The sequence below is a fragment of the Rana temporaria genome, chromosome 9 (genome assembly GCF_905171775.1).
Source record: "Rana temporaria chromosome 9, aRanTem1.1, whole genome shotgun sequence".
NCBI lineage: Eukaryota > Metazoa > Chordata > Amphibia > Anura > Ranidae > Rana > Rana temporaria.
In genome coordinates, this window is record NC_053497.1 from 134,215,728 (window position 1) to 134,241,558 (window position 25,831).

Consider the following 25,831-nt stretch of genomic DNA (forward strand, 5'->3'; position numbering starts at 1 on the left):
GATGGTGTGTACACACATCAGACCAAATGATCCCAGCGGACATGTCCGATGAAAACGGTCCGCGGACTGTTTTCATCGGACATGTTGGGTGGTGTGTACGAGGCCTCAGTGCACTTTAGAATATGTTGAGCAATTTTCACTATATGCAGTACATGTGCTGTGTGTGGGCCTTTTCCATAAAAGTAGAATGGGAAAAGAGCAAAACCCGGACCAAGTAATCTGAATCCATCTTCTACCACTGCAGCTTGTATAACGAGATTCTGATTGGTCGATGATAACTATTTGCACTTTGCATGTGGATAATTTTTAATGATGGACAATATCCCATCGCTGCTTTTTCCCACTGGTTGGCCTTCACTGTATTCTGGATCTCTCACACACAAGAACAACAGGGACAGCAGAAGCAATTTTTACAGCATATCCTCCTGGGAAATCGTGGTTCGGAGACAGACTCTTGGCAGCTGCCCGTGGGCTGCCTGCTGATCGGAACGTTCTTTGCAAAAACTTTGAGTTCTGAATCTGTGTCTAAAGTCTTGCTGGCTGACCGTGGGCTGTCCTTCTCAGACTTCACTGCTAAAAAGGCAGCTAGGTCCAAGTCTAGCATGGCCACTCCACCCCGGGGTGTTGGCGTGTTTTGGCGGCACTGAGGGCAGGGGATCCATCTTTGCTCGTTGGTTACAGAATCGAGGCGACGGATGCAGGCCTGACAGAAGGTGTGACCGCAGTACAGCCGCCTGGGAAGCCTGTTGGTGAGGTTGTAGTTGGAGAAACAGATGATGCAGTCGATCTTATGACTACTGCGTTTTGCTTCGGCATCGTATGGCAGGCTACCGGTGATGTTGAGCTCCACCTTGTTGCCACATTCAGGGTTGTTGTTGCTGTGAAACATTGTCAGTCTAAAAAGACACAACAGGGGAGGATTGTTTTAGTTTTGACACCAATCACAAGTGAACCACAGGCAGTTAAAAAATGTGCTTATGCATGGGACTAGAGACCAAATTCAATATTATCTTAATCTTTAAATATATTAAATATAATAAAACAAATAATCTTAAACTGTGGTATGAATGGCCGCGGCCCTTTATTACTGGTATGACGATACATAACCAATAAAAACAATGTTTTTTTTGCCGATATATTACAAGGGAGGGGAGGGGGGGGTGTGCCTTTTCTTCTGTTGCAGCCGTTGTTCTGCTAAAAAACGTTGGTCTGATTTCTTTTATAACCTTTTTTTTCCTATAGGTTCATCTGACCAACTGTAGAATCTTCTAGAAGTTAAATGTCAGCTGACAGGTAAGTGACTAAAAATAACTGTACTTTATTTTTTAGAGTACAGTGCAGTACCCTATTGATTTGTCCCTATTCCCATAGGTAGGGGGCGCTATTGCGTTCCCCCTATTTTTAATTTTATTGAGTATTCATGCATAGTGAGCAAAATCTAAATCCAATAAATATTTGGTGTAACTACCCTTTGGCTACAAACCGGCATCTATTCTATAATTCTTCTAGGTACTTTGGGCCAGATTCACGTAGAATCGCGGCGGCGTAACGTATCGTAGATACGTTACACCGCAGCAAGTTTTCATCACAAGTGCCTGATTCATAAAGCACTTGCGATGAAAACTACGCCGGCGGCCTCCGGCGTAAGCCCGCGTAATTTAAATGGGCGTGTGCCATTTAAATTAGGTGCGCTCCCAGGCCGGACATACTGCGCATGCTCCGTTTCGAAATTCCCGCCGTGCTTTGCGCGCAGTGACATAATTTTTTCGAACGGCGACGCGCGTAGCGTAATTCTGTATTCCCGGACGGCTTACGCAAACGACGTTAATTTTTAAATTTCAACGCGGGAACGATGGCCATACTTTATACAGCGATACGATTGCTGTGTAAAGTTAAGGCACCAAAAACGACGACTAACTTTGCGACGGGAAACTAGACTAGCGGCGACGTAGCGAACGCGAAAATCCGCCGTGGATCGCCGTAACTCCTAATTTGCATACCTGACGCTGGTTTACGACGCGAACTCCCCCCAGCAGCGGCCGCGGTACTGCATCCTAAGATCCAAGAGTGTAAAACAATTACACCTTTCGGATCTTAGGGATATCTATGCGTAACTGATTCTATGAATCAGTCGCATAGATACTCTGAGAGATACGACGGAGTATCTGAGATACTCCGTCGTATCTCCTTTGTGAATCTGGCCCTACGTGCCTGTTCACACAGTTTTTGAAGGTAGGTTGTTCCAAAAAATTTGTAGCACTAGTCTCAGATCTTCTTCAACAATGCCCAATCAATGGGGTGCTCACAGCCAGGGCCATCTTAATGCAAGGGCACTCCTGGGCACTGCCCCACAATAATCTTGCATTACGTTATACTTGCCAACTGTCCCGGATTTGCTGGGACAGTCATGCTTTTTACTAAACTGTCCCGATATGGTCGTGTCCCTATACTGTGCCCTGCTGATCCCAGTGTTGTGTCCTCCTGATCCCAGTGTTGTGCCCTCCTGATCAAAGTGTTGTGCTCTACTGATCCCAGTGTTGTGCCCTCCTTATCCCAGTGTTGTGCCCTCCTGATTTCAGTGTTGTGCCCTCCTGATCCCAGTGTTGTGCCCTCCTGATCCCAGTGTTGTGCCCTCCTGATCCCAGTGTTGTGCCCTCCTGATCCCAGTTTTGTGCCCTCCTGATCCCAGCGTTGTGCCCTCCTGATCCCAGTGTTGTGCCCTCCTGATTCAAGTGTTGTGCCCTCCTGATCCCAGTGTTGTGCCCTCCTGATCCCAGTGTTGTGCCCTCCTGATCCCAGTGTTGTGCCCTCCTGCTCCCAGTGTTGTGCCCTCCTGATCCCAGTGTTGTGCCCTCCTGATGCCAGTGTTGTGCCCTCCTGATGCCAGTGTTGTGCCCTCCTGATTCCAGTGTTGTGCCCTCCTGATCCCAGTGTTGTGCCCTCCTGATTCCAGGGGCCCATGATGCTATTAAGACGGCCCTGCTCACAGCTGAGAAATACAGACAGATACTTATCTATCATACGATACCATCAGGGAGGTGTGTGATTGGCCCCCAATATTATTCTGAAGCAGGACAACAACCCCAAACATACAGCCAATGTCATTAAGAACTATCTTCAGCATAAAGAAGAACAAGGAGTCCTGCAAGTGGTGGTTTGGCCCCCACAGACCCCTGATCTCAAGATCATTGAGTCTGTCTGGAAATACATGAAGAGACAGAAGGATTTGAGGCAGCCTACATCCACAGAAGATCTATGGTTAGTTCTCCAAGATGATTGGAACAACCTACCTGCTAAGTTTCTTCAAAAACTGTATGCACAGGCTGGTTTGCCAGAGCTCAGTTGTACACTTTCCTAACCAAATTCCGTTCACATGTTCATGTAAACACAACATGTAAACCCTTCGAGAAATTCCTCTTTCAGGACGAGGCGCCTGAACACACAGTTTCCCCGTTATACTGCATACTGAGAGGGGTGACTTCCGCCGTGGATCCTCTTGCTGTTTCTGCAGCGAAGACCTGCCTGGGCTCCTCGATTTCAGAAGATAATTATTTATATGAATACATAAACTTTCTATGTCCTCCTATTTCAGGAAAAAAGCTAAAAGATACAGTGCCCTGAAAAACTATTCATACCCCTTGACATATATATAAAGTATCTCACAGAAGAGAGTACACCCCTCACATTTTTGTAAATATTTTATTATATCTTTTCATGTGACAATGCTGCAATACTGAAGAAATTACACTTTGCTACACTTTATCATTAAAAGTGAAAGTAAAAGAAAACCCACATTTTGGGTTGTCCCCCAGAAAAGTAATAGAGGGGAAATCTTCCAATGGGGACACTAGTTATAGTGACCTGGGAGTCTCCAAGGAATTCCCTTAATTTACAGGTATTTCCTCTCACTTCCTGTTTGTTTATGGGACAGGAAGTGAAGGGAAATCTCCCCAATGGGACACAGCTGGCGAATCTGACAGGGGTTTTAACTCTCCCTTGCTCTATCCAAGATGAAGAATTTTGTTTGCCTATAGTTCTACTTTAAAGTCTAAACCACTGGCAAAAAAAAGTGAGTACACCCCTAAGTAAAAATGTCCAAATTGGTCCCAAAGTTTCAATATTTTGTGTGGCCACCAAAATTTTCCAGCACTGCCTTAACCCTTTTGGGCATGGAGTTTACCAGAGCTTCACAGGTTGGCACTGGAGTCCTCTTCCACTCCTCCATCATGACATCACAGAGACCTTGCGCTCCTCCACCTTCCGTTTGAGGATGTCACACAGATGCTCAATAGGGTTTAGGTCTGGACACATGCTTGGCCAGTCCATCACCTTTACCCTCAGCTTCTTTAGATAGGCAGTGGTCGTCTAAGGCCCCGTACACACAAGGAGACATGTCGGATGAAAACGGTCCGCGGACCGTTTTCATCGGACATGTCTCCTGGGAGCTTTTGGTCTGATGTGTGTACGAACCATCAGACCAAAATCCCCGCGGACAGAGAACGCGGTGACGTAGAAGACACCGACGTTCTCAAACACGGAAGTGCAATGCTTCCACGCAAGCGTCAAATCAATTCGACACATGCGCGGGATTTCGGGACGCTGGTTACACGTCATAAACAGCGGACATGTCCGATTAGGTGTACTAACCATCGGACATGTCCGACGGACATGTTTCCAGCGGACAAGTTTCTAAGTTTGCTAAGAAACTTTTGTCCGCTGGAAACCTGTCCACTAGGCCGTACACACGGTCGGACATGTCCGCGGAAACTGGTCCGCGGACCAGTTTCAGCGGACATGTTCGACCGTGTGTACGAGGCCTTAGAGGTGTGTTTGGGGTTGTTATCATGTTGGAATACTGCCCTGTGGTCCAGTCTCTGAAGGGAGGGGATCATGATTTGCTTCAGTAGGTCACCGTACATGTTGGCATTCATGGTTCCCTCAATGATCTGTAGCTCCCTAGTGCTGGCAGCACTCATGCAGCCCCAGACCATGACACTCCCACCACCATGCTTGACTGTAGACAAGACACACTTGTCTTTGTACTCCTCACCTGGTTGCCGCCACACGCGCTTAACACCATCTGAACCAAATATGTTTATCTTGGTCTCATTAGACCACAGGACATGGTTTCAGTAAGCCATATCCTTAGTCTGCTTGCCTTCAGCAAACTGTTTGCATACTTTCTTGTGCATCATCTTTAGAAGAGGCATCCTTCTGGGATGACGTAAATGTAGACCAATTTGATGCAGTGTGTGGCGTATGGTCTGAGCACTGACAGGCTGACCCCCACCCCTTCAACCTCTGCAGCAATGCTGGCAGCACTCATACGTATATTTCCTAAAGACAACCTCTGGATATGAGGCTGAGCACGTGCACTCAACTCCTTTGGTTTATCATGGTGAGGCCTGTTCTGAGTGGAACCTGTCCTGATAAATTGCTCTATGGTCTCGGCCACCGTGCTGCAGCTCAGTTTCAGGGTCTTGGCAATGTTCTTATAGCTTAGGCCATCTTTATGTAGAGCAACAATGTTTTTTTTTCAGATCCTCAGAGAGTTCTTTGCTCTAAGGGTGCCATGTTGAACTTCCAGTGACCAGTATGAGAGAGAGAGACTGATAACACCAGGTTTAAATAATAGGGGGAACTAATGCGCAAACCACACTAAATAGAAAACAGTGATCTAAAAAAAATAAAAAATAAACTAAGCAGCAAACTGACAGTAGTGAATAATAAAGGAGGTGTAATGGCGCTTGCTAAAAAACAATTATTAGTACTGAGTACAAAAACAATTGTGCATAATTAATTAATAGTGCATCTAATACCACAATAAGGTGCAATAATGGTGCAAAATAAAAATTGATCAAAATGATGTGAATAAACTGCAGTAGTAGTTCACAAGATGCATAATGAAATCTTCATGCAATAATGTGCAACAGGTGAATCAATGATAAGTGTTCCTCAAAAAAATGATGATAATAAATAAAATGGGGCAGATTCACAGAGATCTGCACCGGCGCAGTGTATGGGAGATACGCTACGCCGCTGTAACTTACTTTTTTAAACTTCGAATCCTCAAAGAATTTGCGCCGTAAGTTACGGCAGCGTAGTCTATCTCTCGCGGCGTAAGGGCGCCTAATTCAAATCGGCGAGTAGGGGGCGTGTTTCATTTAAATGAAGCGCGTCCCCGCGCTGAATGAACTGCGCATGCGCCGTCCCTAAATTTCCTGCCGTGCATTGCGCTAAATGACGTCGCAAGGACGTCATATTTTTTAACATAGACGTGAATTACGTCCATCCCGATTCACGGACGACTTACGCAAAAAAAAAAATTCTAAATAAACGCGGGAACGACGGCCATACTTAACATGGCAAGTCTAACTATACGCCGCTGTAACGGAATGACCCGTGACACCCAAAGACTTTGTGAGGATGGAGGATACTCCTGTGTCAGCGTCACTGATAACTCTTGGGTCTGAGTCCACTCTGTGCCCTTTGGGCATGGAGTGGCCAGTGAATCGTAATTCATGGATTACATGAGATTTGACATCACGGACAGTTCATATTGCAGGATCTTGAGAGACTACAAGATGTTGGTTAATTGTGACCCCAACCAGTCAATATTCTATGACTCATTTCTATGATTAGTCTAGTGACATGCTAATTGCATCAGGTCTGCTCCCAGAACTCTAATTATGCATACTAGAGACTGCTTATGTGTGATAACCCTGTCTACAATCTATTGATGCTCAGAGGTGTCAAGCGGTATGCGGAGACGGAGTGAAGGGTGAAGGCTTTTGTTGTTAGTAATTGAGGAATGTTTAGTAATTAGCCTTAGTGTGTGATTGGGGGGGGGGGGCAGTTTGATTGTTCCTGTAAATTCTGTGACCTGTTGTACTATATAAAAAGACTGAGAGAAATCATTAAAGTATCTTTACATTTGGAACAAGTACAGAGCTGCGTGTCTCATCTTCATTCTGGGAAAATGGGATGCCTGCTGGTCTGTCTGTGTGTCGGATGAGCTGTTGTCGTGGATGGAAGGTCGTAAACGGTGGTGACCGTTACAGTGGTGGCACAGCGGTGGGATAATTCCATCCCTTAAAGGACGGCTACCAGGACACAGGACGATGGAGACGCTGTATGAGCGGCTGAAGCTCTCTTCCCTCAAGGACTTACTGGAGAGCCGGGGCAGATCGGCCTGCAACCGTAAGAGAAGGGACATTATCGCACAACTTGTCGAAATGGATAGAGCTGAGAGGCCCAGCATAACAGACAGGACACCCGATGAAGAGTTTTGGGACCGGGCTGTTAGACGTGGACTGGCACAGTATGGACCTAATCCTCCACCGGAGATCATAGACCGGGTTATAGCGGCTGTGGATGCCACTTGGCTAGAGCAAAGAGGTGCTGCAGCAGCAGAAGTCACAGCAGCACCAACTGAAGAGAGGGGAGAGGTACAGAGACCAGTCACCATGGAAGTGGAGTTCCAGGGAGCCAGGGCAATTGGCCCCTCTCCCCAGCAACAAGCTGTGGTGGTAAAGCATTTACCCCCAGCTGAATCCCTGGCAGCAGGGCAGGATGATACTGGCTGCTGCACACAACTGCAGCTTGAGCTGACATCGGGGGATGGGACTGTGGTCTCCCCTCAAAGCGACCCAGCAGAAGGGCTGGCAAAGGAGCAGAGTGCCACAAGTCTCTGCTCTCACCTAGAAGGAGAGGGAGTTCCTGGACCAGTGGATGGGACTTCAGTCTCCACTGGTATACCCCAGGGATGGTGGCCAGTTGGCCCAGATCCCCAGCAGCATGAGGAACTGAGCCCAGTCACCCTGTCTTCTCTCCAGCGGCTGAAAGGACTCCAGGGAGAAGGGCCAGTCCAGGCCTCTCCCCAGCGGCAGGCAGATTCTCTGAGAGAGACAGAGGTTGGCTGGGTGAGTAATGCTCTGTTTGGAGCAATTTATTTGGGGTACGGTATGGATACCAGCATTGGAGGACTAGATCTACTGACTGACTTCGGAGTCAACCCGTTCGGGGTCTCCTCCTGTGTCAGTCTCCCACCGAAAGGGGAGAGATGTAACGGAATGACCCGTGACACCCAAAGACTTTGTGAGGATGGAGGATACTCCTGTGTCAGCGTCACTGATAACTCTTGGGTCTGAGTCCACTCTGTGCCCTTTGGGCATGGAGTGGCCAGTGAATCGTAATTCATGGATTACATGAGATTTGACATCACGGACAGTTCATATTGCAGGATCTTGAGAGACTACAAGATGTTGGTTAATTGTGACCCCAACCAGTCAATATTCTATGACTAATTTCTATGATTAGTCTAGTGACATGCTAATTGCATCAGGTCTGCTCCCAGAACTCTAATTATGCATACTAGAGACTGCTTATGTGTGATAACCCTGTCTACAATCTATTGATGCTCAGAGGTGTCAAGCGGTATGCGGAGACGGAGTGGGTGAAGGCTTTTGTTGTTAGTAATTGAGGAATGTGTGTGATTGGGGGGGGGGGCAGTTTGATTGTTCCTGTAAATTCTGTGACCTGTTGTACTATATAAAAAGACTGAGAGAAATCATTAAAGTATCTTTACATTTGGAACAAGTACAGAGCTGCGTGTCTCATCTTGATTCTGGGAAAATGGGATGCCTGCTGGTCTGTCTGTGTGTCGGATGAGCTGTTGTCGTGGATGGAAGGTCGTAAACGGTGGTGACCGTTACAGCCGCAAAACACCAGCTTTAACTATACGCCGGAAAAAGCCGACTAGAAACGACGTAAGAGAATGCGACGGCCGCGCGTACGTTCGTGGATCGTCGGAAATAGCTCATTTGCATACTCGACGCGGAAAACGACGAGAACTCCACCCAGCGGATGCCGAAGTATTGCATCTAAGATCCGAAGGCGTACGAAGCCATACGCCTGTCAAATCTAACCCAGATGCCGTCGTATCTTGGTTTGAGGATTCAAACCAAAGATACGACGCGGGAAATTTGAAAGTACGCCGGCGTATCAGTAGATACGCTGGCGTACTCGCTCTGTGGATCTGCCCCAATGAGTCCAATCACATGCAGGGATGGATAGAATGTCCACAACAATTCCTGAAGTGAAGAGTGATAAAATTCCACTGCAAACTGACAGGTGCTCCAAGTGACCCCGTTTTCCCCAGCCTCTCACCTCAGCTGGCTTGTGTTTGATGCCGCATACACACGACCGTTTTTCGGGTTCTAAAAAATGAAGTTCTTTTTAATGTCATTAAAAATGATCGTGTGTGGGCTCCAGAGCATTTTTCACGATCTAAAAAATGGCCATTAAAAATTCCGAACATGCTCTATTTTTTCACTACGTTTTTAACGTTGTCGTTCTTAAAGCGGATGTGCCACTACAAAACTATATTAAAAGCAAGCAGCTACAAATACTGCAGCTGCTGACTTTTAATATAAGGACACTTACCTGTCCTGGAGTCCAGCGGTGATCGCAGCAGATGACGAGCCGATCGCTCGTCACCCTGCTGCTCCCCCCTCCATCCACGGTGAGGGAACCAGGAAGTGAAGCGCTCCGGCTTCACTGCCCGGTTCCCTACGGCGCATGCGCGAGTCGCGCTGCGCCCGCCGATTGGCTCCCGCTGTGTGCTGGGAGCCGAGTGTTCCCAGCATACAACGGGGGGGGCGACGGGAAGCGGAGAAAAAACCCGTCCTTTACCCGTATCGTAGGGCCGGAAGTGGGTGCAGATACCTGTCTGTAGACAGGTATCTGCACCCCCCTCCCCCCTGAAAGGTGTCAAATGTGACACCGGAGGGGGGGAGGGTGCCGATCAGCGGGACTCCACTTTAGAGTGGAGATCCGCTTTAAGGTTGTAAAAAATGGTCGTGTGTGGGCTTTAACGACGTGAAAAATCTGTGCATGCTCAGAAGCAAGTTATGAGATGGGAGTTATGAGACGTTCGTAATAGAGTAAGCACATTTATCACGCTGTAACAGACTGAAAAGCGCAAATCGTCTTTTACTAACATGAAATCAGCAAAAGCAGCCCAAAGGGTGGCGTCATCCGAATGGAACTTCCCCTTTATAGTGCCGTCATACATGTTGTATGTCACCGCGCTTTGCTAGAGCATTTTTTGTTCACGATCGTGTGTAGGCAAGGCAGTTTTAATGATCGGGTTGAAAAAAACTTCGTTTTTTCTAGACCCTTAAAAACTTCATTTTTTAGAAGCCAAAAAACAGTTGTGTGTACGCGGCATCAGCCTCCCAATAATAACCAGGCAGCAGCTCACAATCTCAGTACACCAGATAAACCACGGATCGATCCTTCAGCCTTCAGCCAAACACTAACCAAACGCTTCAGCCAAACACTAACCACGAGTGAAAGAAAAGTTTTTTGTGTTATCATTCATATTCTCTGAACAATGTCCAAGAAATCATAAATTCTGCCAGGGTATGGAAACTTATTATGTATATATATATATATATATATATATATATATATATATATATATATATATATATATATATATATATATATATACACTACACTATACACTATATTGCCAAACGTATTGGGACACCTGCCTTTACACGCACATGAACTGTAATGGCATCCCAGTATTAGTCTGAAGAGTTCAATATTGAGTTGGCCCACCCTTTGCAGCTATAACAGCTTCAACTTTTCTAGGAAGGCTGTCCACAAGGTTTAGGAGTGTCTATGGGAATGTTTGACCATTCTTTAAGAAGCACATTTGTGAGGTCAGGCACTTATGCGGATGAGAAGGCCTGGCTCACAGTCTCCGCACTAATTCATCCAAAAGGTGTTCGATTGGGTTGAGGTCAGGACTCTGTGCAGTCCAGTCAAGTTCCTCCATCCCAAACTCGCTCATCAATTTCTTTAGGGACCTTGCTTTGTCCACTGGTCCAAATTATTTGATGGAGGAGGAATTATGGTGGGGGGTTGTTTTTCAGCGCCCCTTGGTTCCAGTGAAGGAAACTCTGAAGGCGGTAGCATACCAAGACATTTTGGACAATTCGATGCTCCCGAATTTGTGGGAACAGTTTGGGGATGACCCCTTCTTGTTCCACCATGACTGTGCACAGAGTAGAGACTGTGAGCCAGGCCTTCTCGTCCATATCAGTGCCTGACCTCACAAATGCGCTTCTGGAAGAATGGTCAAACATTTGCATAGACACCCTTCTAAACCTTGTGGACAGGCTTCCCAGAAGAGTTGAAGCTGCAGAGGGTGGGCCAACTCAATATTGAACCCTACGGACTAATGTCGCGTACACACGGTCAGAATTTCCAACAAGAAAAGTTCGATGTGAGCTTTTGGTCGGAAATTCTGACCGTGTGTAGGCTCCATCGGACTTTCCAACAGCAAAAATTTGAGAACTGGCTCTCAAATTTTTCGATGGGAAAAGTTATTTTCGGAAATTCCGATCATCTGTATGCAATACGCACGCATGCTCGGAATCAATTCGACGTATGCTTGGTGTGACGGTATTAGAATGATATCCCCGTCAAAGTCTTCCCTTCTCCCCATAAAGAAAATCACCCCAATATTCCACGAGGAGGGATATTCCTGGAATCACCCAATAAGCCACACATGGGTCATGCTTACTGCTGGAACAAGACAGACTTTAATGGTATAACACACAGCTTATATGTAATTTCCAAAACTGTTACAATGACAAATCTCCGCCCCCTCACACTGGGGCTTCCATACAGATCATGGGCAGACATTTCGGAGCCGACCCTGAAAACACATTTTCTTTAGATAATGAATGAACGAAAAACGTATAAAGCGCGGCGCATGCGAACTGAATCGCTTCTGGGCGCTAGTTGTTCGTGTCTCATGACATCAAAAGAGCAGAGTTTTGATCTGTCTTCTGAAAGTCAGGTGGTTTTCCTCCAACCGAATGCTGGTTGGTAAAGCGTTCCATAGTCTAGGACCCTGAAAAGCAAACCTTCTTTCTCCTTTGGACTTGTATTTGGTTTTTGGTACCCTGACCAGATTTTGGTCGGTGGATCGCAGAACGCGATTCGAATTGTGAGGTTCTATCTTGTCGCAAAGATATTGCGGAGCCTTCCCATGGATGCACTTATGTGTCAGGCAGAGTGCTTTAAATGCAATTCTGTCTTTTACTGGCAGCCAGTGAAGGGTTCTCAACGAAGGTGAGATTGATTCCCATTTTTTTTTCCCAGTCACCAGTCTGGCGGCCGTATTCTGAACGACTTGCAGACGGGAGATTTGGTACTTTGGGAGTCCGAGGTACAGGGCGTTATCATAGTCCAGTCTGGAATTCACGATTGATCCCACCACGACTGCTACGTCTTCTTTGGGGATAAATGGAATAAGTCTGCGTAGTAGGCGCAACAGATGGTGCGCTCCGCTGACTACTGACCCTATTTGTGCGTCCATTGTCATGAAGGTGTCGAAGATGACCCCGAGACTTTTGACTTTGGAGCTAGGGGTGATGATTTGGCCCAGAATGGGCGGCGGTGTCCAGGTTGTTGCCAGTTGACTCTTTCAGCTGGCGTGAAACATAAGGAGTTCTGTTTTTGAACTGTTCTTGAACTGATCCTTGGGGGACTCCACATGACACCGTGCGATTTTCCGACGTGAAAGAACCCAATTTAACTGTTTGTGATCGGTTTTCAAGAAAGGAAGAAAACCATGGTAAATCACCTTCTGCGACTTCTGCTACCTTGGCTAGTCGCATCAGTAACAGTTTGTGGTCTACCGTGTCAAAGGCTGCGCTTAGGTCCAGCAGAAACAGGAGACAAGATTCTCCTTCGTCTGCGGCCTCGAGGGCATCGTCCCATATTTTGAGTAAGGCCGTTTCTGTCCCGTGTCCGGGACGGAAGCCTGATTGTAATGGATCCAGTAGATTGTGGGTATCTAGATGCTGTTGCAGCTGTTGTACCACTACTTTCTCCATTATCTTGGAGAGAACATTTAGGCCTGTTATGGGACGGCGGTGAGTTGGGTCCTTGGGATCCAGGTTAGGTTTTTTCAAGATGGGCTGGATTGTGCCCTCTTTCAACAGGGATGGCACTGTGCCTTCCTTAAATGACTGGTTTATAAGCTGTGTGATGGGTGGTGCCAGGATGGCGGCACATTCCTTCAGCAGTTTGGTGGGGATGATATCATTGGGCGATGTGCTGTTCCGCAAAGCACCAATGATATTTTTTGTGGTATCGATGGAGATCGGTTCCAGAGTGAACTTTGTTGATTGTAGAACGTTTCTGTGGGTGTTTTGTGGTTGATTGACGGTGGGGTTGAGGGGGGTATTGTTTTGCATGATGCTTTCCCGGATTCTTTCAATTTTGTTGATGAAGAAATCCGATAGTTCATTGCAGAACTCTTGGGTGTCTGAGTTGGGGACTTCAAGACATCCTGGATTCATGGTCTGGGTGACCATCTTGAAGAGTTCGCGGGGGCGGTTTAGGGCGCTGTTAATCGCCATAGAAAAATGATGTTTCTTGGCTTTGAAGATTTCTTTATGATATCGTGTTGTTATTGCCTTGTAGATGATGAGGTTATCCTCTGAAGGGCTTCTTTTCCAGGCGGCTTCCGCCCTTCTGCGCTCTTGCTTCAGAAGCGACAGCTGGTTGTTGAACCAGCCGGACATTCTTTTTCGGATGCAGGCTTTGCGTTTCGGTGCTACTAAATCGGCTGACAGTAGCAGGGCTGCGTTTATGGCATCCAGTGTATCTGCGGCTGTTTGATGTGGATGGATTGTTTTGATTCTGTTTCCCAAGGTAGAATTGAAGAGTTCCGAATGGAGCTTCTTCTGAGATCTAGCCCAGTGTATTGTCACCGGCTTGGGTGCTTTTATCACTGGGGGAATTTTGGAGATTATGAAATTAATTGCATGGTGGTCTGTCCATGGCAATGGTTCATTTTCTAAAATGCTTATTTTCAGATTTTGTCTGAAAATTAGGTCGAGTGTGTGACCTGAAGCATGTGTTGGCCCGCATATAAGTTGCTGTAGCCCTAATCCCTCCAGGTGATCAATGCAGGCGTCCGCAATGGGATCCTGTGCGGAGTTGGCCCACAGATTAAAGTCCCCGAGCAGCAAAAGGTGTTTGCTGTTAAGGGTATAAGTAGATAAGTGGATATAATGACATCAGTGAAGGTATAAGTGGATAAGTGGATATAATGACATCAGTGAAGGTAATTACTAGTTGTACAGAATACATTATCTAGGCAGCCTGGCCCCGCATATAGAAGGGATAATTCCCACAATGAAGCAATCAGAATAATTAACATGAGCCACTTCTAATCACAGTAAACAGTAACCACAGGGCTTCTTCACACACACAATAGACCATTTACCCTTTAGAAATAGGACTGGCTGAGGAAGGGTCATTACCACATCAACAGCCTGTTAGCCGAGGAGTGAGTCACACCTGAAATTCTCTAACACACACACAACATTACTAGCAGGGAGAATTACACTGAAGCATCCTTCACAATGGCCCCCCTTTTTCTCCCTGCTTCGGCAACCCGGTTGGACCTTTCCTGGTCCAGTAGGGTTGACGGGTTCGGAGCTTTTAGTCTGAGGTTAACTCCGTTTGGGGTGACAATCCATCGGCATTCCCGTTTTGCTTGCCTGGGCGATAATGAATAGTAAAGTCATAGGGCTGTAAGGCCAAGCTCCAGTGTAGCAACCGGGCGTTGTCCCCTGAAACCCGGTTAAGCCACACCAAGGGGTTGTGATCGGTGATGAGAGTGAAAGCCCGGCCATAAAGGTAAGGTGTGAGTTTTTTGAGTGCCCATACCAAGGCCAAACACTCTTTTTCAATGGTGGCGTAACTGACCTCCCTTGGCAACAGTTTCCGACTCAGGTATGCCACCGGGTCGTCAGATCACACGCCGGTCAGTCCCCAAGTCTTTGTGCGATCTGCAGAGTCACCAGCAGTCAGTGTGAAGACGGCGAATGGGTCTGTGCGCCGCCGTCTAGGTGTCCCGCTATGGGAGGGGGCAGGTTATGGCTCTGAAGTGACAATCACAGGAGATTCATAAAAAAATGAAAAAGTTATATTTGTTGAAATGCTGTAGCACTGGTGCTCAGAGTTCGGGGGGGGGGGGGGGGGATCAGTGCCCCATAGGGTCAGCCACCCTCTGCTCCCTCCGCAGCCGCCGGTTCTCCTCTTTGAGCTTCTCCAGCTCCATCTCCAGTTCATGGAGCCTGGGGGGGTCAGCCTGCTGTGACCTCAGGTGGTTGTTCTCCTCCTCCATGCGGCTTATGCACTCCTCCAGCTCCATGTACTCATGGATCAGCTCCTGCTTGCTCATGTCCTGCAGGCTCTCCACGTGGTCCTTCATCATCAGGAACTGGGTGGTGGTGTAAGGGGCCACCGGTGGGCCCTTGGCGAACATCTCGGCCCGCATCTGGGACGCCCGCTGCGACTCCCTCTCCTCCAGTCGCTTCTTCTCCTCCCAGGTCAGCTTGTTATACGGCTTCCAGGACCTCTTCTTCTTGGAGGGTGGCCGGCGGTGCCTCTTTCTGCCCAGCTCCCTCCAGGGCCCCTCCGGCTCATGGCTGTCGCCCATGACCAGCTGACAATGGTGTTCCCTGTTGTCCGTAATAACAGATTGTACCATGAGGGCTTCGTAAGGGGTGCCCAATGGTTCTTCCCGACCCAGCTCCTGGGGATCCCAAGCCGAGTCTACACAATGGGCTGCTGCTGGTGGGCGGTACCCAGGTTGAGACCAATTTGACCTGGTGTTGTCATTCAGGGGGCAATTCTGCTTGAAGTGACCCAGCTGTTTGCACCGGAAGCAGCGTTGTTCGTTGTCCTCCTGGCGTGGATAGCGAGGGCTAGATGTCATCGGTCTGTTAGGAGGTTGGTATCTAGCGGCTGGTGGGTGTGAGGGCGCCGTTGGTCGTGGAGGTTGTACTCGTGGTGTGACCTGGTTTGTCTTGCGAGTATCCGCATATTCATCTGCCAACTTTGCGGCCTCTGGTAGAGTCATGGGCCTGCGATCTCTCACCCAGTCTTTGACGTCCGTCTGGATGTGATTGTAAAATTGCTCCAGGAGCATTAGTTACAAAATGTCTTCTGCGGTGGTGGCCTGGCTGCTGTTAACCCAGTTAGAGGCCGACAGGGATAACTGGCATGCCCATTCCGCGTAAGAGTCTTTCGTGGTTTTGCGTGAGTCCCTGAACTTCTGTCGGTGGGACTCTGGGGTTACTGCATAACGAGCCAGGAGCACTTCTTTAACCCTGGCGTAGCTATGGATATCCTGATCTGGCACGGTCCGGAAAGCATCAGAAGCTTTGCCTGACAGTTTGCCTGACAATATTGCAACCCACTCTCCTCTAGCTATTCGGTGCAGGTTACATTGTCGCTCAAAATCTGCCAGGTAGTTATCATGCTCACAGTCCTTTTCATCAAAAGCTTTAAAAGCGCTAAACGGAATCTTCCTTGCGTCTGCTGTGCTGTACTCACTGTTTGGAGAATGTGCGGCTGCTTGTTGGACTGCTGCCAGTTTTAACTGTAGTTCTGCGTCTCTTATTTGTTTATCCTTCTGTAGTTCTGCGTCTCTTATTTGTTTAGCCTCCTCCGCTAACAGGTCCATCACTTTCAGCACCACATCCGCCGTTGGGTTCGGACCGAACCATGCTAGCTTCTCTCTCATTAGCTTGTTGGCTGGTGATTCCTCTTCCTGAATCACTGGTGTCTCCATCTCTTGTACTGCTGGCGTTGCTGCAACCAAGTTCTCCTGGTCTAGCTCCATTAATTCTGCTATGATGCCCTGCTTGGTTTTGTTGCTAGCAATCCTTCCACGACTTCCAGTAGTTCTTCCAGTGTCTGCTTGGAATCCGGGTGTAAAGGAGAGTAGAAGGGAAAATCCCGCTGCTGCCAACCAATTGTGACGGTATTAGAATGATATCCCCGTCAAAGTCTTCCCTTCTCCCCATAAAGAAAATCACCCCAATATTCCACGAGGAGGGATATTCCTGGAATCACCCAATAAGCCACAGCCAATGCTACGTATGCCCGTCGTTCCCGCGTCGCGAAATTTGAAATTTACGTAGTTTGCGTAAGTGAATCGTGAATGGCGCTGGACGCCATTCACGTTCACTTTGAAACAAATGACGTCCTTGCCACGTCATTTACCGCAATGCACGTCGGGAAAGTTTCCCGACGGAGCATGCGCTCTACGCTCGGCGCGGGAACGCGCCTAATTTAAATGATTCCCGCCCCCTACGGGATCATTTACATTAGGCGCCCTTACGCAGGGCATTTTTGACGAGCGCCCACGCAAATTACGTGGTTACTGCTTCATGATAAGCAGGCGCAGGGTAAAAAGGGTAAAAAGGGTACACTGCGCCTCCGTAAGGAGCGCGCAGCTGTACCTGAATCTACCCCATTGTGTTTTTTTTCAAAATTGATGCTCTTTTTTTGTTTATAGCGCAAAAACTAAAAACCGCACAGGCGATCAAAAAAAGGACGTCAATTTTGTTTGGGAGCCACGTCGCACGACCGCGCAATTGTCAGTTAAAGTGACGCAGTGCCGCAAGCTAAAATTTAGTCTGGGCAGGAAGGGGGTGTATGTGCCCAGTAGGCAAGTGGTTAAAGAGGTTGTAAACCTCCCTGTAACATTTGTACCTATAGGTAAGCCTAGAACAAGGCTTACCTATAAGTACTGTAAATAGCTCCTAAATGTGCGCCGTTTAGATGATATTAACTGTATACTGCGCTGATGATGTCATGCTCTGAGAGGCTAGTCTGTGGCCATAACAACATTTTAGGGAAGTGTTACTTTGTCTTCCAGAGTATCCAAACCCAAAAGTATGAGTCAACAGTTGCTCTGTCAGTGCTACATTTTGTATTTTGCCTGGAGAGCTGAAAAAAAAAACATCCAGTTTAGATTAGCGAAGTACAGTACATTCTGGTTGCATGAAAACAAAAGGTATGCAAATTCTTCGATTTTAGAGTTTGTTTCTATACAAATCTGCCACAAGCTCAACAGAAACACTGGTCCCCTGCCAGCAGCTGCAGAGCTGGACCTTATCTGTGGTGAAACAGTGGTCTCTCTGCTGAGGTCTGCAGATTCAGAGCTTTGAAATCAGTGGCAAACATGAGCTTTCCTGAATGCAGAATTACTCAGGGGGCATGCCTGGCATCTCCTTTGGGACTGCTGCTTTCACATTCTGGAGCTGCTGGCAGGAGATAGGCTTTTCTGCTCAGGCTGTGACTGTTTTAGAAAGAAAAAACACTGTAATGCCGCGTACACACGACCGTTTTTTCGGGTTCTAAAAAATTAAGTTTTTTTTATATGTCATTAAAAATGATCGGGTCTGGGCTTTAGAGCATTTTTCACGATCCAAAAAATGGGCACATTTTTTTTCGAACATGCTCTATTTTTTCACGACGTTTGTAACGTTGTCGTTTTTAAAGTTGTAAAAAATGGTCGTGTGTGGGCTTTACCGACATGAAAAAAACGTGCATGCTCAGAAGCAAGTTATGAGACGGGAGCGCTCGTTCTGGTAAAACTACTGTTCGTAATGGAGTAAGCACATTCATCACGCTGTAACAGACAGAAAAGCGCGAATCGTCTTTTACTAACACGAAATCAGCTAAAGCAGCCCCAAGGGTGGCGCCATCCGAATGGAACTTCCCCTTTATAGTGCCGTCGTACGTGTTGTACGTCACCGCGCTTTGCTAGAGCATTTTTTTTCACGATCGTGTGTAGGCATGGGGTTGAAAAAAACATTGTTTTTTCTAGACCCTTATAAACGTCATTTTTTAGAACCCGAAAAACGGTTGTGTGTACGCGGCATAATACTTTGCACTTCCCTTTGTTTTGATGCACTTGGAATGTATTTAACTCATTTTAAACCAAGGGTTCATTTGAGCTTGAAGTCATTTAAGGCTCACTTATAAGGTCAGGCCAATACACCCTAAACTGCAAGACCCCGAAGATAGACAGTCGTGTCCTCTTCCCTCCAGGGAAATTGTCACACATTGTCTACCTATGAATGATTAATGTTCTCTATTAATTATACAGGGTAAGGTATACCCTCTGCAGCACACAAGGTATGTTTAAAGCGGAGGTTCACCCTAAAAACATGTATTTAACATTCCATTCAGCATAATTCCAACATTTACACTATGCCGTTTTTCTTTGTTTTTATTTGCTGTACATACCGTCTAAGACCCGGTTCACACTGGGGCGACTTGTCAGGCGACGCAGCCGCCTGACAAGTCGCGTCCCATTCTAGTGAATAGAACCATTCTAATAGGAGCGACGCAAGTCGCTCCGACTTAGAAAAAGGTTCTTGTACTACTTCGGGGGCGACTCGGGGCGACCTGCATTGACTTCTATACAGAAGTCATTTTGCAAGTCGCCTTAGATGTCGTCTTCATGTCGAAGTCGTGCCTTCCCCTGTGTGAACCGGCTCTTATTGTTATTTTCCACCCGGCTTTCGGGTTCTCACTCCCGCGGGAGTAGGCATTCTAATGCAGAGGCTAGATGATTGACGCCTTGTGAAAAACTTCCCCCCAGCGCATAAGGCGCGTCACCAGTTTTCCGAAAGCAGCCGGCTCTATACAGCGCCTGCGCAGTCAGCTCTACACGGCAGGCGCAGGCGCCGTATAGAGCCGACTAGCAGTTTGGCTACTTTCGGAAAACTGGTGACGCGCCTTATGCGCCGGGGGGAAGTTTTTCACAAGGCGTCAATCATCTAGCCTCTGCATAGGAACACCTACTCCTGCGGGAGTGAGAACCCGGGAAGCCGGGTGGAAAATAACAATAAGACGGTATGTACAGCAAAAAAAAAAACGGCATAGTGTAAATGTTGGAATTATGCTGAATGGAATGATAAAGCGGGAGTTCACCCAAAAAAAAAATGTTAACATTAGTTTGAGGCTAATTAAGGGGAGCAGAAACGGGTATTTTTTTTTAAATCAATGCCGTACTTACCGTTTTCGAGATAAATGTTCTCCCGCCGCTTCCGGGTATGATCTTCGGGACTGGGCGTTCCTATTTGATTGACAGCCTTCCGACGGTCGCATACAGCGCGTCACCAGTTGCCGAAAGAAGCCGAACGTCGGTGCGGCTCTATACGGCGCCTGCGCACCGACGTTCGGCTACTTTCGGAAACTTGTGACGTGCTGTATGCGACGGTCGGAAGGCTGTCAATCAAATAGGAACGCCCAGTCCCGCAGCCCATACCCAGAAGCGGCGGGAGAACATCTATCTCGAAATGTACGGCATTGATTTAAAAAAAAATATCTGTTTCTGCTCCCCTAAAATAGCCTCAATATAATGTTAAAACATTTTTTTTGGGGTGAACCTCCACTTTAAATACATGTTTTTAGGGTGAACCTCCACTTTAAGGAGATTCCAGTGGAACAGATTGAGGCCCCTTGAACACTCCTTGTCATTGGGCACCCCGTCCAGAACTTCACTCTCCGGGACAGAGAGTGAATGGAAATCTTTAAAAACCTTGGCTTTTTGATATTCTTTATGGTGAAATTGTTGACAAGCATGTACAGTGGAACCATGGATTACGACCATAATCCGTTCCAGGAGAAAGCTTGCATATCAAAGTGAGTTTCCCCATTGAAAGTCAATGGAAACTATAATAATTTGTTCCGCATTGACTTCAATGGCATGCAATACCGCATGCAAGCAGAGGCAGCGCCGGAGAGCGTTGGAAACGTCCAGAAAGGCCCAGGACAGTTCGGCTGACCTTGGCAAACCTCGGAAAAACTCAGTTTACGAACCTTTCCGAGGTTTGCCGAGGTCAGTTTAACTGTCCTCTGGCCATTTCTGAACGGCGCTGATCGTTGCCGTTCGGCTCCGATGCTTCCCCCCCCCACCGCAGACCAAATGCGGTACTGCAGGTCCCATTACCTTGAATTCTGCTAATTTTGCGAGACAACACTCGCAAACCGAGTCAGAATTATTTTTACAAAGTTGCTTGTCGTTCAAAACGCTTGTTAACTTAGTTACTCGTAAACCGAGGTTCCACTGTACAATAAATTACTACGGAGTTCCTTTGGGGAGAATAATTTGATTCTTTATTTTTCGTTCTGATGACCGAGATGAAAATGTACGGTGGGTGACATCGCTCCCCTGTCACGCCACCCCCTCTATGTAGAATGGATAGATTATGTCACCCAGAGGAAGTCACAAGGCTGTGACAAAACTAGTAGGCGGGGCTTGGAGGGCTGACATATGAGGAAGTGTTTGGAAAGCTTGTCTTAGTGTGACGGAAGGAGGGAACACTGCCAACCGGAGCTACAGAGCAACAACCGTCTCCACACACAGGTTATTATATATTGCATGTAGATGACGAGAGGGGAGGACTCTGGTGACTAATAGGAAGGAGTATTATATGGTGGAATCGGTTGCCTAAGATATATTCCAAAGGATGGAGGAACATATAAGAGGAATACCTCAGAGGATTAACTATTGTCACATGTGTGTTTAACCACTTCCCGCCCAGCCTATAGCAAAATTACGGCAGGGCGGTGGTTCAGTTATCCTGACTGGACATCATATGACATCCAGCGGGATAACAGTTGTTGTGCGCCCGTGGCGGCGCGCATCGCAGCGATTGGTGGTGCGGTGTGTCAGTCCGACAGAGGCTCTTTACCACGTGATCAGCCGTGACCAATCATGGCTGATCACGATGTAAACAGGAAGAGCCGTTGATCAACTTTTCCTCACTCGCGTCTGACAGACGCAAGTAGAGGAGAGCCGATTGGCTGCTCCCCTGACAGGGGGGTCTGTGCTGATAGTTTATCAGCACAGCCCCCCCTCAGATGCCCGCCCAGGATCACCAGTATGCCACCCAGGACCACCATGGATGGGCATCCACACTGGACCACCAGGTATGCCCCCTAGACCACCAGGGAAATGCCAATGTGTGCCAAGGCAGCTGACAATCAATGCCCAGGCCGCTGCCAACCAGTGCCCACCCAAAATTCCTACCAGTGCCACCAGGGATGCATATCAGTGCCACATATCAGTGCTGCATGTCAGTGCCCATTAGTGCAATGTATCAATGCCCATCAGTGCCCAGCAGTGCCGCCAATCAGTGCCCAGCAGTGCCGCTTATTAGTGCCACCCATAAGTACCCATCATTGCAGCCTTTCAGGGCCCATCAGTGTTGCCAATCAGTGCCCACCAGTGCCACCCATGAGTGCTCATCAGTGCCACCTATCAATGCTTATCAGTGCCACCCATCAGTGCCGCCTACCAGTGCCTATCAGTGCCCATCGTCAGTGCTACCTCATTGGCGCTGCCTAATCGGTGCTGTCTTATCAGTGCCCGTCAGTGCCGCCTTATCAGTGCCCATCAGTGAAAGAGAAAACGTACTTATTTACAAAATTTTAAACCAGAAATAAAAGGAAAACTTGATTTTTTTTCAAAATTTTCGGTCTTTTTTATTTGTAATGCAAAAAATTAAAACCATTTTCCTGCTCACACCCACATCAGGGTACTGGGTTGTGTTAATGTTGTGACACCTTCAGCACATTCCTAGATTCCATAATGTTGCAGATTGCTGGACTGATACTCAGCTTTTCTGTGCAAAACTGTAGACAGGTCCTCAGTCTCAGAGAATAAATAGGAACACATTTGTATTTCCAAATCACTTTCCATTTTTAAATAAAACGTTACCTCTTTCTTTCTACAAATAAAAAACACTGCTCTGAGTAGTGGCCAGGGATAGATCTTGTGGTCTTTGACTGATTAGGGCATTGTGGGTACTTGATATCATTAAAGATTGCAGAGAATTTATTGTTTTCAGACAGACCTTACCAGGGAGAAGAGAGGATCACTAGGAAAACATTCAGGCCTCGTACACACGACAGAGATTCTCGGCAGAATTCGCCGAGAAACTCGGTCAAAACCCGGATTCTGCCGAGAATCTCTGTCGTCTGTACAGTTTTGGCTCGATGGAGCCGCCGAGGAGCTCGACGAGAAAATAGAGAACATGTTCTCTATTTTCTCGTTGGCCGCGTTGTTCTATAGGAGAAGGCGGCCCGCCGAGCTCTTCGGCGGCTTCATCCCAAAACGAGACGAGGAACTCGACGTGCCAAGCACGTCGAGTTTCTCTGTCGTGTGTACGAGGCCTAAGGCCTACAACTTTACAAACTGTTAATGTAGATAAAGAGACCTAGAATAAAAGACAACTATGATGCACGTGAAATAGTAGGAGAAAATGGAGGGAGCATAACAGGATGGGGTGAATGATAGTACTAGTAGTACTATGTATGGAATAAAATTTATATTTTTGATATACTTCTAGTAGTTTTCTTTACTTCCAATCATTTTCCACATGAAATAGTAGGGACAATATTTTCTCCCATACTGGCAAAATGCCAAGTGTCAGTTTGTTGCCTTCTTTTAAAATAACATGTGACTGTTAGCTCTGGTTCACATTAGGGTGACCACGTGTCCCGGATTGCCCGGGACAGTCCCGCATTTTGCAGATCTGTCCCAGGCACCTTCATTCCAGGACACTACAGTGTCCCGGAATGAAACTGACACAGCCACCCCCCAAGCCAAACGAATGCCCCCAAAAAAGGCCGCAACATCACTGCTTTACTCACTGACAGTACTTGTCCTGGCCGGGAATGCCTGGAGGAGCACAGTCCCCACCCCCTGCTTGTGATTGGAGAAATCATAAATCCCGCCTCTTGTGTCCAGTCACTGTGCTGTGATTCGTTACACCACAAGCTGATTTTCGGGAAGGGGGTGTCCCTGAATGGTAGTTTGGATATGTGGTCACCCTAGTTCACATTGATGCGATTTGGCATGCCATTTGACATGTCAAATGGCATGCCAAATCGGTGGCAATTGCACGCAATGAATGGCAGCGTCCAAATCCAAGTTTCTGTACTACTTTTGGCGATTTGGGGGGGGGGGTGATTTCCATTGATACGTCTCTGAAATCGCCCCCAAAGTCGGGACTGACATGGAATGAAATAATGCAAATTCAGCTTTGATTCCTGCAGTCAGTGTGAACCTAGGCCCAGGGCTCATTCTCAGGTGCGGAAGGGGGCATTAAACCAGGCGATTCAGCCACTGTTTTACTGCACCCGACCGCCAGTCTGTTTGGTGCTCTACACATGCCACGTGCCATGACCACAATGCTGTGCTTCACAGCCACAACAAAGATTAAACAGCATGTTACCACCAAACGCAACTAATGCAGGTTGTATGGGGCCCCCCTGCAAATGCCCGGCAATTGCATGCAATGCACACGATTGTGGCATGGTAGTGCGGTATTTAAAGGGTTATATCAGGCAGTGGGGAGACGACATATCACCTCCTTGCCGTCTGTCAAACATCTCTGAAAAGCATTCCGGCTAGGGATGCATGTACAGGGGTCGCACTTGCGACCAGGCCCCATGCTCCAGGGGGCCTTTTTCGGCCCCCCTGTACACCCGGATGGGTGAAGTGACGGCATGTAGAGGAATCAATCCCTCCATGCCGCTGCTGAAGGCCCACTTCTCCTCCTATCCCTCTTGCTGACAGTTAGCATCTGCAGGAGGGAAATGGAGGGCATTGGTTGCTCTACATGCCGCCCCCCCTGCTGCCTCCCTGTTCTGCTGCCTCGGGCCCTTGTGTGCTCCTCTGCCTACCTTCGCCCCTGCAGTTCCCCCCCCCCCCCCGCTGGCTGCTGCAGTGGATACTGTCAGGATGGAAAGCAGGGAAGGAGACGGTAAATGTGTCATTTACCAGCCCCTTTCTTGTCTTATTAAATTGAGTCAATGATTGGTAACGATTACTGACTGTTTTTTTTTTGTTTTTTCATTCATAGCTGAGGCATAGTAAACTGTGTTTGCTATGCTTACGTTTATGAATGAACAGGAAGCTCTGCACAGAGCTATTCCTGTCCATTCATTTTGTGCTGCTGAGGCTGCAAAGATGGAGATTGAGATGTCCTTAATTTTCTTTTCTCTGTCTCAAAGGCGAAACATTAGAGGTCTGTTTAGACCCCTGGTATTTTACCAAAGCCCCCCAACAGGGGTCCTAAATGTAAAAATAAAAAATAATTTAAAAGAATATTAAAAATAAATAAATAAAAATAAAATAGTGAAAAAAATATTATACAAAAATAAAATAACAAAAATAAAAACGAATGACACCAGTGGCAGAACTACTGGGCTCGCAAAGGTTGCACTTGCGACAGGGCTCTGGCATTCCGGCACCCTGGGGGGGCCCCAAGATAGCAAGAAGGGGTCCCACTGCAGGACCACCACTGCAGGATCTCTGTGTGAGGTAACAAATATCTGGAAAGTGTTACACATAGCATGAAAAGGTATAACAGATATAAATGTCCATTTAAAGTACAGTGGTCCTTTACAGTTAGCAGATTTTGGTGGGTAGCCACCCCAAGCAGGACAGAGACCTTTCTGCCTTCATTTCAACAAGGTAACATCATGGTGGATAATGTACTATACCTGGGCCGTGGAGGTAACGAATTGCACTCACCTGTTAATGCACCATGGTCTACAGCTGACTGACTCTGAGGTAACAGTCTTCGTGTATCATAAAGAGCCATTTGAGAAGATGATGTCATATTTCTGCGGTTTCTCAGAATACCTTGAAAAACTGTAATAATATCCAGAAATGGAAAAGAGGCCCTGTTGCCATCACACAATCTTCAAGAGGAGTAAGGCCATCACTGGTCTCTCAGTGTGAAAAGAAACACGCTGCAACAAGAGCAAAGAGACCACAAGGTCTTCTTCTTGCCAAGCTAGAGGATGCATCGATCTTTGCAATTTCTTTTTATGAATAGTGGAATCCTCAAAATGTTGTGTTTCCTGTACTGTCCATCGTATACTAGAGGCAAGGCTCTGTGTTCCAAGT

The 25,831-nt window shown here is 47.3% G+C and overlaps 1 protein-coding gene across 1 annotated transcript; it reads right to left on the bottom strand.

The window, feature by feature from the left end:
- Positions 1–89: 89 nt before the first annotated feature.
- On the bottom strand, positions 90–25,831 carry LOC120914477 (RING finger protein 224-like). The gene is made up of 2 exons (XM_040325160.1): positions 25,454–25,831; positions 90–896 (listed from the first exon to the last, which is right to left on the bottom strand). The coding sequence occupies exon 2, from the start codon at positions 887–889 to the stop codon at positions 374–376; it is 516 nt and encodes a 171-aa protein (XP_040181094.1). The 5' UTR covers positions 890–896; positions 25,454–25,831; the 3' UTR covers positions 90–373.

Coding starts and splice junctions, on each gene's coding strand:
- LOC120914477 (XM_040325160.1), bottom strand. CDS start 889: ATGTTTCACAGCAACAACAACCCTGAATGTGGCAACAAGGTGGAGCTC.